Below are 11,515 nucleotides of genomic sequence, written 5' to 3'. Positions count from 1 at the left end.
TGGCCTGGGAGAAGCTGTCTTGGATGAGGGTTGGGCATTAGGAGTAGGAGCTTCCCAACAGATGCCCAGTCTCACCTGGCTTCAGATGACCAGTGTGTACCCTGGCAAAGACCTTGGGACAGACGCCCAAGTGTACCTGTCCCACACTTAAAACCCTAAGGATTCTCAGAATCAACCCCAGCAGACTGGAAGCTCCCAATCTGAGCTAGCAGCCTGCTCCAGCCCTGTCCCCAGGGTAGGGCAGCTCAGCCGCCGGACTCTATTCTTTTTCCCATACCTTTATACTTCCTACTGGGCTCAGGGGCCCACAACGCTACTAAACTTTAAGCTATCTGAGTATCGTCTACTAAGTAACTAGTAATTCTTTTTTCTTTCTCTAGGATTATATGAAATAAATTTGAATTATTTTGTAGTATTCTCTTCTTTTAAACCCCTCGGTTTTTCTTTCTCATTTTTTTTTTTTTTTGGTTAAAAAAAATCTATTTCTCTTAAATCTCACACCTCTGAGGGTTTCCAGAGGCCTGCTAGGCCTCAGTTCTGCCTTCCCCTCACTTGCCCCTGGCACAGGGTAGGGGAAGGAGGGGACACCCCAGGACCCTCAGTCCTTAGTCCCAAAGCTTCTTCCTTTCTGGTTAATCCCTTCCTTTGTTTGGCTCTGCCGACTCCCCTGAGGGGGAGGGGGAGGGGAGCCCACGGAATGAAATCCAATCTACTGGTGGGGGCCCCAGAAGGGACCATCTCCCCCATCCCCTCTCTCCACCAGCCATCCCAGGATGCTCCCCCAAGAAAAGCAAATGATATTTCTCCCCAAAAAAAAGTGGGGGAAAGAAGAACATAAACCCGAACATATATTAAAAACTTTTTTAAGATTTAACTCTGAATACAAATGTATTTTTTCTTCTCTCCCTACATATATTCTAAACCTTCTAAAGTTTTTTTTAAGGATCACTTTATCATAAAATAAAATATCCTTTTCATATAATAAATTACCTAATAAAAAGTCTTTTTTCATATTAGCCCAGGTTCTTTGCTACATTTATACGGTAATAAATGCCTTTATTAAAATAGAATATTAAATTATAAAGAACTGCTTTTTTTTTTCTTTTTTGCTATTTTTGTTTCCTCTCCTGTTGGTCACCATCTCACTCCCTCATTGCTTTCTCTCGTCGCTCACTTTTGCGTTTTGCGCTTGCTTCTAGGAAAGGCTCCTCAGCAAGGGTGGGACTGGATCTGTGGAGCCCCTATTGTAACAGTCTTTGCCTTTGTGGGTAAGGAGTGGAGAGGGGGAGGGGGTCGACAGACAGACATCTCTTCTTCCCACCCCCTCCCATCCCCTGCCCCTGGGCAACCCAGGGTGCCCATTTGGTTTGGTTTCTATTGTACAGACATCTCAAGATGGCTCACATTGGTGGAGAGGAGGGAAGCTGCCACAGGCCAGTTTTCTGGGCTGTGGCCTCCTTCCTCTCCCCTCCCAGGCTGGTGGTCTGGAGGGGAAGGCTGAGGAGAGGCAAGTTAATTCACAATAGGCAAAGGGGAGAGAGGACCTCCCTCTGTGCCCTCATCCCACATCCTTTCTCCATCCAGGAAGAATGGGACTTCTGAGCTCGAAGACCTCACAGTCCCACCTGACTATATACAAGCATCTCCTGGGCCTCCCCATCACCCATCTTCTCCTGGCCCGGCCAGCGGAACCAGGAGGGTAGGAGGCTGCGGGACAGACGGACAAGTGAGCAATGGGAACAGCAAAGGGTGCCAGGCCCTATCACAACACCTGATTCTTGTAACAGGCCCTGCTGCGCCTCAGTGCTTTGCCCGGGCTTGACCCTCACCAAAGATCTGGCCTCTCTCCTCAGCCAGTGGGTAAGACAGACTTCATGATTTGTGGCTAATACGGATTCGATAATGGTCCAGCTGGTGTAGCGAAGTCAGGGGGTAGGCCACTGCAGGTGAGGGGGAGGGGGAGCCGTCCATCCACATCTTTCCTGCCCCAGGACTTTTCCTACTTCCCATTTTTCCTTCCCTTGGCCAGAAGACCCAGGAGAACTGCTCCCTAAGTATAATGCCCATAGATGATAAAGGTGGGGTTTCAACCCTTACGTACTCCCATTATCAGTTTCCCTCTCGAACTGTCACTGAGTCTACGGCTACATTCCATCAAGAACTGGAACTGGTTCTTTGGAGGAGTGGGGGACAGAGCTATCCAGTACATGAAGAGGAACTGGGGGCACTTCTCCCCAGGAGGATGGTATCCCCAAAGCTGGACTAGAAGGGACAGGAAGGGGTAAAGGAAGATAGACAAAGGACAGCCAGGGGAGGGGGGATTGAAGAAACAGAAAAAAGCAAAGGGCAAACCCAGAAGAAAAGTTGGGGGAAAGCCAAGCAAAAAGTTGGAGGGAGGGGAAAGAGAAGCCTCTTTCCAGATCTCTCTAGCCCAGCTTTGTAAGACAGATGAGTTGTGAGCCCTTTATTGATTGACCTCCTCCTCACTCCAGATCTGATAGGTCCCCATCTCCCTCATACTGCTGGGAACTCAGGATACAAGTGGGGAGGGGGATAAAGGGTTATGTTAGGAGGTGGGAGGTCAGGACCAGAGGGGCAGGGATCACTAAGAGCACCTCTGGTTACAGATGGCAATTCTCCCCCTCCTGTGTTCTCTTACCCCTCCACAGAGGAAGGGGCAAAATGACACACGGATGGGGAGAAGGGAAAGGTCGGGATGTCCTGGTGGACACCAGGCTAAACAAAAGCTTCTCATAGCTGCTTCCAGATTTAAGGGTGTGTTGAGGTATCAGAGTTGTAACTCTAGTAAAACTTATGGTCCGGCCCCTCCCAAAGGGTAATCAGAGGTTCTGAAAGTGGCTGCCCCCCCAGCCACTCATGCCTCCCTTCCCCACCCCAGGGAGCGAATATTTCTAAGCACCTTGCCCTGTAGTCACGGATTTTCCAAAAGGCCCTACAGGTCCAGGGTGTCACCCTGGGCAGCGGGCCCAGACCAGGGACAGGGAGCTTAGGAAAATATTCGGATGGCTTGCGTGGCGGTGATGTGGCAGACAGGACACTCTGGGTCCGTCCTCTCGCAGATGCGTACTGCACACTCCATGCAGAAAAGGTTGTGTCCACAGGGCACCAGGGCTGCTGTCACTTCGCTCTCAAAGCAAACCATACAGTCCCGCCCGCCGCCAGGACTCCGCAGCCCTCCCGCCCCCAGTTTAGAGAAGCCCTGCAGTGGCTCTCCAGGCGGTCGCCGAGGGAGCCCGGCCAGCTGCTCTGGCCCCGCAGAGGTGGCTGGAGAGCGGTGTGCACCCGGTGGGCCTGCGCGTGCCTTGGCTGAAGAAGAGGCGGCAGAAAAGAGCACCGAGGTGGGCGTGGCGTTCTCCTGGCCCGCCCACAACGGGGGACTCGTCTCAGCCACGCCATAGTACACGTCCTGCTTGCCCACGCCGTAGCCCGGAAACAAATACCCGCCGTAGCCGAAGTCCCCGCCCTGCTCGCCTAGGCGCGGGGCCTCGAAGGCCGAGTCCACGCTGCACTCGCCGATGCAGCCCAGGCTGTTCTGCCGGAAGGTGGAAAGCGGCTTGCAGCCCGGAGCATGCACCCGCCAGGCGTCCGAGTAGCGGCTGTCCAGCGCAGTGTCGGGGCTGCCAGCCAGGAAGTCGCCGTCGCTGTTGTACTCGAGGATCTTGCCGGTGCGCACTGCGATGTGCGTCTCGATCTCCTCCCGCGCACGTTCCACGTTGCCTGGGGCGCCGGTTATCTCGAACACCGGGTCGCGGTCCCGGCTGGGGGTGATGATGTATGTGTTGGTCTGCTGCTGGATGCGTTTGATGGTCGCTCCCTTGGGGCCCACCACCAGTCCCACCACACGGTAGGGCACTCGAACACGAATGGTCACCTGGCCCGGCAGAGCAGGGGCCACACCAAAAGCGGCGCCAGATTTGTTGCGTGAGGCTCTTATCATGGAGAAGTGCTCAGCTGCTGAGATGATTTCCCGCCGGGCTGTGGCCACGTCTTCCCGCCTCCCAGTCACCATGAACACGGGCTCCTCACCTCGCACAGGTGTCTTGATGTAGGTGTTGGTCTTGGCTCTCAAAGCCTTAATCTTGCAGCCTGAGCAGAGTGGGAAAGAAATTCATAGGACAAGGGTTGTACTGGGATGTCTCCAGAATTCCAGCCTCCCAGGAACCATTCGCTTGTTCCAGTGACACCCTCATAGCCACACACACAGTTCACCCCATGTTTCTCTTGTGTACCAACCATTCTGGGCCTTCCAAAAACACTCCTCCAAAACCACCTCCTTCAGAGCCTTTCAGAAAAGCGGCTAACCCAAAACCTGCTCACAAACTCTCCCCTAAGAACCTGCGCTTCTGTTCCCTCCACCTCACCAACCTCAGTCACCTCTCCTGATCTTTGCTCAAAACTCCAATGTATGCATTAACCCAGTCTACTGTGTGACCTCCATTCACTAAAAGTGTCCTCTAGCTCACCCAGGGTCATTGACCACCCTGTGCTGTGACCTCCCATGCCTTCTGCCCAACATCCTCTCTGTGAGTCTCCACATCATAAAGTTTGCAGCACCTGACACTCAGTGTGGGACTTGTGGGAGAGGACAGGATGGGGTGGGGGTCGAGGAGTGAGAATTTCAAGAGAGAAAAGTAGAAGTTCGTATCATCTGGAGGAGAAGGAGCTGCGTTCTTATTCTCTGCTCCAGGCAGGGCTGAGATGCCCTGGAGGCTGAGAAGGGAGGAAGTGGGCATTTCTGGACCCCTGCTCCTGCTCTGAAGGAGTGGCAGGTCAGAGCTGGGGAGCTGCCGAGAGAGGTTCGGAAGAAGGCTGTGCCTGTGGGCTGTAGACCCCAATGGCTGTCCTCCAGACAGGAGTGTGAGGACATGTCCCTAAGGGTACTAAAGCAATGGCATTGGCAGAGTGTGTCCTTCCAAGCAAGCAGTCCTGTGGGGTGAGCAGAACACCCTTCACATGTACACAGACCCCCTCCTATCTCAGTCTTCCCCAGCACACAGACTCATGCAAACTCCCTGGGCTCCCCAGGCACATCTCCCTGCTGACACACTAGCAATTCAAAGACAAGTGCCCACTCTTCTGACTCTGCCCCAACCCTCAACTGCAGGCCTCTGTGTGAACTTGTTTTTTCTTTCTCTTCCCTCTCCACTCCAAATAGTGTCTTTTCTAACCCTAATGTACTGGAGGGACATGGTGGGTTAAGGACATATCTTTAAGATATATTAGGAAAAAAAATTTAACTCCTAACCTTCTTTTCAGACCTGTTGGCAGTTAAGAAGTCCTACTTGTTGTCAAGCCTACATCCTTGCTGCTTTACTGGCAATAGATAATGGTTCAATCTCTGAGTATGTTTTGCCACCTCAACTTATATGCCATCTCATGGGCACCTAGGCCCCGGTTCTTAAGTTTTGGAACCAAAAACTTCAGTGGGAGCTAGGTGTCTTGAGAGTTGGGGAGTTTGGGAGGTCAAGCCCTGGTATAAGACTAAGGAGAAAAGCCAGAGGCCAGGCAGTAGAGAACCCAGAGCATCGTCCTCCTGGCTTCTGCAACACAGAAGCATCTCTAGAAGGGAGGCCGGAGTCAGAGAAACACTCAAACTGCGGCAGCAGACCAGAGAGGACTTCCACCTACTCGGGAATGGGGATGGGAGCACATATGTTTTCTGAAGAAGAGAAATTCTACTTTGATGATGGATAGACACATTTGCTAAGGAGGCAGAAGAGAAAAGAACTCCATTAAATTCTGGTGCCTTCCAAGACCTCACCCAAGCAGAGATATTAATATCCCCATCCAGTTCCAGGCTCTGGATCCCCTGTGTCTCTGACGGAGGGGAAATCCAACTTTCTAAACCAGAAGCCCCAAGAGATTGAAGGAGGGGGCGCTGTGCAGGGGAGTGGCAAGCTCCCCTCCTCCACTCAGCTCCCCATTCCAAATCCTCCAGCTCCAATACTAGGGTGGATGAGGTGGGATATGGAGTAGGGGCCACAGCCTGCCTCCCCATCCAACCACCAGGAATTGCCCTCCTCCTCTACTCCCGCGGAATGCAGCCCCTCCATTGTTCCCCACAGTGGGGCAGCTCCTCCCCCACTCCACCTCTCAGCCCAGCCCCTTTGCAATATCCAAATCCCACTCCTCCCCCCCACCCAAGCTGGGAGAGGAAGGGTCCCCAAGATCCAGGTTGCTCAATTTGGGTACTTACCAACACTCCCACCCACCTAGGGATGCCGGGCTGAGGAGGGTGTGGTAACATACTCCATTGGCTTAATCCAACACCCCTACCAGCACACCCAGACCTGCACCCACCACCAAATTTCCAAGTGGAGGTTTCTCTGCCCCCTTCAACGACATGCCTCTCCTGCCTTGTCCCACGCATTCACTCAGAGACTCTTCTTTAGACCCTTGGCTCCAGGCCGTGGCCAGCCCAGAACAAAAGCAAGACGGAGATGGAGAGGCCCACGCCAGGGCTGGTACCACTTCAGAGACACCCTCCCCAAACACAAGGGCCCACACATGCAAGGGCCAGCAGACGACCACAGGACCCTTCTCTGCTAAGGGCTTCCTCATCACCTCTCCCCAGACTGGAACCCTCCCCTGGGCCACACCCCCTTTCATTCCTACACTCAGCCCAACAAAGAGACAGATCCTCAGTCGGGCTTCATGGACCGGGTCTTGCTCAGAGTCCCTAACTCCAACGGCAGAAGGTCCCAGGAGTGCCCCCTCCCCAGTCTACAAGCAGATACCAGAGTAAGGACTTCCAAGTAATTGCACATTCCGTCAGTTCTTCCAGCCCGGAGTCGACACCCCCTCCGCACAGACCCCGGGATTGGGAGGCAGCTCCCCCTCCCCTTTCCTCTCCCAGTTCCAGGATATTTCTTTGTCTACGGGCGGAGCCCCAGGGGAGGAAGGGTCCCGAGAGTCGTCCCTACTAGGGGTACCAGGGAACTTTGTGGCACTTGGAATCTGGGCAGGGGGCGGGGCCCCCTTTGTCGGGAAGGGACAGAGCCAGAGGCGGGCAAAGAGGGAAGCGATGAACTTTCAGCGCCGGGGACAGCAAGCCCCCACACCAACCCTCGCAGTGTCCGGACACCCGCTTACCTTGCCTGCCCACGATCTCCGCCACGTGCTCGGAGGTGGGCACGGGAACGCACTCCGTGGTGTTGCTGCTGCCCTTCAGGCGCAGCTCGGCCTCTTTGTAGAGCGCGCAGAGCTTGGCGTCGTTTGCCCCTTTGGGGGCGGCGGGGGGCTGGGGCGTCTGCGCCGCGGGGGCCGCGCTCGGGGCGGTCGGGGCCGCGGCGGGCGGCGGCGGCGGGGCCGGCTGCGGGGGGGCGGCCGGCTGCGCGGGGGCGCCGCCCCCCCCACCTCCCCCGTCCTCGCCCGCCGTGGGGGCGGGGGGCTCCCCCAAACCCAGGAGGCAGAGTTGATCAAGCGCCAGCTGAAGGGCGCGCTCGTCTTCCAGCAGCCCTCGGTCCTTAGCGCTACCCCCGAAACATCCTAATTCTCCAAAGCCCCCATTTCTTTCCATTATTCCAGATACCACTAGACTAGGCATGGCGAAACAAAAGCTGGGGGAGAGAGAGAGGGAGAGAGAGAGAGGTGGTGGAAGGGAGAAGAGGAGAGAGGAGGGGAGGGGAGAGAGGAGGGGGTGTGTGGGGAGGGGGAACAAAGAGCTGGGGAGGGGGGAAGAAAGCGAGATAGAAAGATAGACCCACCCCTAAGCCCCCCTCCCCAAGCACCCTGTAACCTGACTCCCCTCGCCCCAGCCCCCGGGTGGGGGTGGGGGAAAAGAAGCAAAACCAAGAAAGCAGATCTCCTCTCGCTCCGGGGTGACGGGTGGGGTGGGGGGCTGCGGGCCCTGGCCCCCACCCCTCCGCCTCGGACCCGGAGGTTCTACCCTCCGCCGAGCAGACGCCCCCTTAGGCTCCCGCACCGAGCCCCAGTCCCGGAGCGTCGCTCAGTGGCCCCCAATAGAGCCCAGCCCCTTCCAGCGCTCAAACTCTTTTGTTTTAAATGAACTGGATGGAGCAGCATGGAACTGACGGGAGGGGGGCGCGCCGGGGGCGCCCGGGGCATGCCGGGAGTTGTAGTTTCCCGCCCTCGGGCGCGGGGACGAATTCGGGCAAGGGGATGCGCCCCTTGGGTTCTGCCTACCGCTCGCGGGCAAAACTCGGGTGGGCGGGGATTCGTGGCCCGGGAATTTTCAGGAGCCGGCGGTATGCGGGAAGGGAGCGGGCGTGGAAAGACGTCGGTCACCGGCCCCGCGGGTCCCGGGCCTTTTTCTTATGGTAATGAGGACAGGGGCGGAGCGGCCGCGTGGCTGCGGTGTCCTCCCTCCTCCGCGCGCGATCGCGGAGTCCACAGACTCAGGCCTTGGGGAGAGCGCTCGCGGAGCAGACAAAGCCCGCGGGCAGCTATGGTGGGAGGAACGAATCTCTGAGCTGCGTGGGGTCCGGGAAAGGGCGTTGGGGTGGAGGAGGTATCCCTGGTAGAGGATGGGGCTCCCTCATCTCTTAAGTAAATCATCCCCCTCCTCCAGCCCCCCAGTTCCTGGATCTCAGAGGCCGCAGCTTGGGAGGTGAGTTAGTTCGCGCCCCCGTGGACCGTGCAGTGACCGGGTGTGGAAGAGGAGGCGCGGAGAGAGAGGATGGGAGTGAAGGGCTGGGCAGGGAGCCCGCTTCGTGTGACTTAGTTTGGGGCCTAGAACTTTGGTTGTAACGGGAGTGAGATTGGGAACCCAGATTTCCTTCACTCCTGAGCCGCGAATACAGTGGAGGTCATTTGCCTCTTAGGACTCTCATGCCCGCCTCTTTCTTTAATTAACCAGTAATTCAGCCCCTTTGACCCTAGAAATATGTAGAGAGAGATCAGAATTAAGTTTTTGAGACTTGACAGATAGTTTAGAGGGAGTTGGGTTGTACTGCAGTCTTTTCTTCGGCTCTAGCCTGTATCTTCAGCTTTTCTTTTGTCCAAGAGAAGGGATAGGACCGCGTCTAGAGGCCACCTTCTCCAAACTGGATAGCAGTAAGTAGGTATGCCCCCGTGTGTAGGATGTCTTTTTTTTTTTCTTTTTTTCTTTTTTCTGGAGTGCCTTTGGAAACAGAAATCTGAACTAGTCACGAGGTAAAGTTTTTCCTAAAGATAGGGCAGTGAATTGAGGTGACCTCACAGATGGCACAGCGAGGCCAGGAGGCTAAGTTTAGGCCCAGTTCCTAAACTGGTTCTTGGAAAGAGTGAGTTTGCCCGTCAGTGGGAGGGCTAAGTGGTGGGAGGGTCTGAGGGTTCATGCCCAGCAGGCAGGCTTTTCCCTTTCTATGAAGGAGAATCTTGGACCGAGGATCTGGGAAGCTGAGTTAGGGAGGGGCTGCCCTGCATGGAAGATTGAACAGATTATCAACACATTTTCTGTTCTGGGCTGGATGTCCATGCCCGCCAGCAGGACTGGAGAGAGTGAACTGCAGAGTGGGCCTCGGCTGACTCCTGTCACCTCCCATACCTACTGGGAACCAGGTAATAGTGGAGCCACAGGCTGTTTTGAGCTTTCCTGTCTCACTGAAACAAGATCCCCCCCCCCCCCCAGAGTTTGCCCAGTCTCTGCCTTCCTCCCCACTTAACCAATTAAGGCAGGAGGTAAATGACCAAAAAAGCCTTGGGGATTCGGTCAGGGAGGGAAACAAAGGGCAGAATCTTGAGTGGGAAGTGGGTGGCTGCGAATCTTGAGTGGGAAGTGGCCGGCTGCTAAAGGAGAAAGGGACAGACTAAATCTGGAGTAAGCAAGGTGGCACCCCATGCAACCGGGATGCATCAGTCCTCAGAGTGTCTTAGTACCCCCCCCCCACTCAAATGTGTGTCACACGCGGTGACTCCAGACATCCTCCAAGGCAGAAGAGAGCACATGCAAGCCTGGCACTTGAAGGGTAGGGTATGTGTGGACTCAGGTGTACCCCCAGGAACAGGTGTCTGCAGAGCCACAGGTGTGGGGTAAGAAAACTGCTCTTGCTCCTGAGGCTGAGGTCTCCTTTGTTCAGGCTGATGCCACCCAGCCTGGGCTGCTGTGCATGGGTCCTGCATAGCTTTCCTTCCCTGCCTCTGTGTGTCTCTATTCCTGTCTCTCTCCCCTCTCCTACCCTCCTCTACTGTCCTGACTCCTATTTTCATGCTATGGAACCAAAGGACCTTTTTGAGTTGTTGAATTGACTGTGAGCACCGAAACCTTTCATGCATTTGTGTGCATGTATGCATGCATGGGTGCAAGGCAGGAAAGGTGACCAGTGGGACAAGGTCCCTGTGGAGGCCCGAGGACAGGAATGTGGTAAAAAGTATTGTGAGACCGTTTTCCCATCTACTCTGAGCAATCTTGAGTACCCGTTCTTGGCTGTCTACATAGTAATACTGAAGTAGAAGCACACACCTAACCAACCCCGGAGCCCTGGAGAGAGGGAGACCAGGAAGTTGGTAAGGAAGCTGCAACAAGCAGGCTAGCCTCAGTTTATCCCCTACTCTGTTGCTGTATTCCTTCCAGACTTCCTCAGTCTGTCCTGGTCAGTTCACCCTCCTCCCATGCTTTGTGAGGCTTCTACTTCCCTTTTTAAATTGTATTTCATATGTATATCATGGCTGTGCACGTGCCACAACACACACATGAAGGTCAGAGAACAACTTGTGGGAACAGGTTCTGTCTCCCTTCACCATGTGAGTCCCCAGGGTTAGCAGCAAGTCCCTTTATCCACTGAGCCATCTTGATGGCCTTTTTTGTGTGGTTTGGTTTTTCAAGACAGGGTTTCTCTGTGCTGTAGTCCTGACTGTCCTGGAACTCACTCTGTAGAACAGGCTGGCTTCAAACTCAGAGATCTGTCTGCCTCTGCCTCTGTTGGAATTAAAGGCATGAGGCAGACTTGATGACTTTTTGTTTGTTTGTTGTTGTTTTGTTTTTCGAGACAGGGTTTCTCTATGTAGCTTTGGAGCCTGTCCTAGTACTTGCTCTGTAGCCCCAGCTGGCCTCAAGCTCACAGAGATCCGCCTGCCTCTGCCTCCTGAGTGCTGGGATCAAAGGCATGTGCCACCACCACCCGGCATCATATTTTCTTTCCTTAATACCTCTTGTTGGAAATATACCTAGACATCTAACCTCTGCTTTTCTTGCTGAATGTGCTGCTAGTTTTCTCCTTTATGCTGAAATGCACTCAGTGTGCTAATTTCTTTAGAGCAGTTTTTAGTATTTATGTTTTGTGTGTGTGTGTGGGAAAGAGAGAGAAAGGTGTGTGTGTGTGTGTGTGTGTGTGTGAAGACACACATGCGGGAGACCAAGAGACAGACTTGAAGTTCCAGGGGTTAAACTCAGGTCCCTAGACTTGGTTGCAGGCTCCTTTACCTGTGAGCCTTCTTGCTGGCCCTCAACTTATTTCAGCTGATGAGAATATATTGGGTAAAATTCTGCATTCTGGGTAAAAGTGATTTCAGACTTGATCCCTGCTCTCATGAAAACAGAAACTCACCTACATGG

At 54.5% G+C, this 11,515-nt stretch overlaps 1 protein-coding gene across 1 annotated transcript; it reads right to left on the bottom strand.

Moving 5' to 3' along the window:
- Window positions 1-3,007: 3,007 nt before the first annotated feature.
- Mex3a (mex-3 RNA binding family member A) lies at window positions 3,008-7,567 on the bottom strand. Its single transcript, XM_038310742.1, has 2 exons — window positions 7,114-7,567; window positions 3,008-4,107 (listed from the first exon to the last, which is right to left on the bottom strand). Exons 1-2 carry the CDS (start codon window positions 7,565-7,567, stop codon window positions 3,008-3,010), a joined length of 1,554 nt encoding a protein of 517 aa, XP_038166670.1.
- Between the last annotated feature and the right edge of the window lie 3,948 nt (window positions 7,568-11,515).

This window comes from Arvicola amphibius, chromosome 14 (assembly GCF_903992535.2).
Source record: "Arvicola amphibius chromosome 14, mArvAmp1.2, whole genome shotgun sequence".
In the NCBI taxonomy this organism is placed as follows: Eukaryota; Metazoa; Chordata; class Mammalia; order Rodentia; family Cricetidae; genus Arvicola; species Arvicola amphibius.
This window is presented reverse-complemented; position numbering and strand designations above follow the sequence as displayed.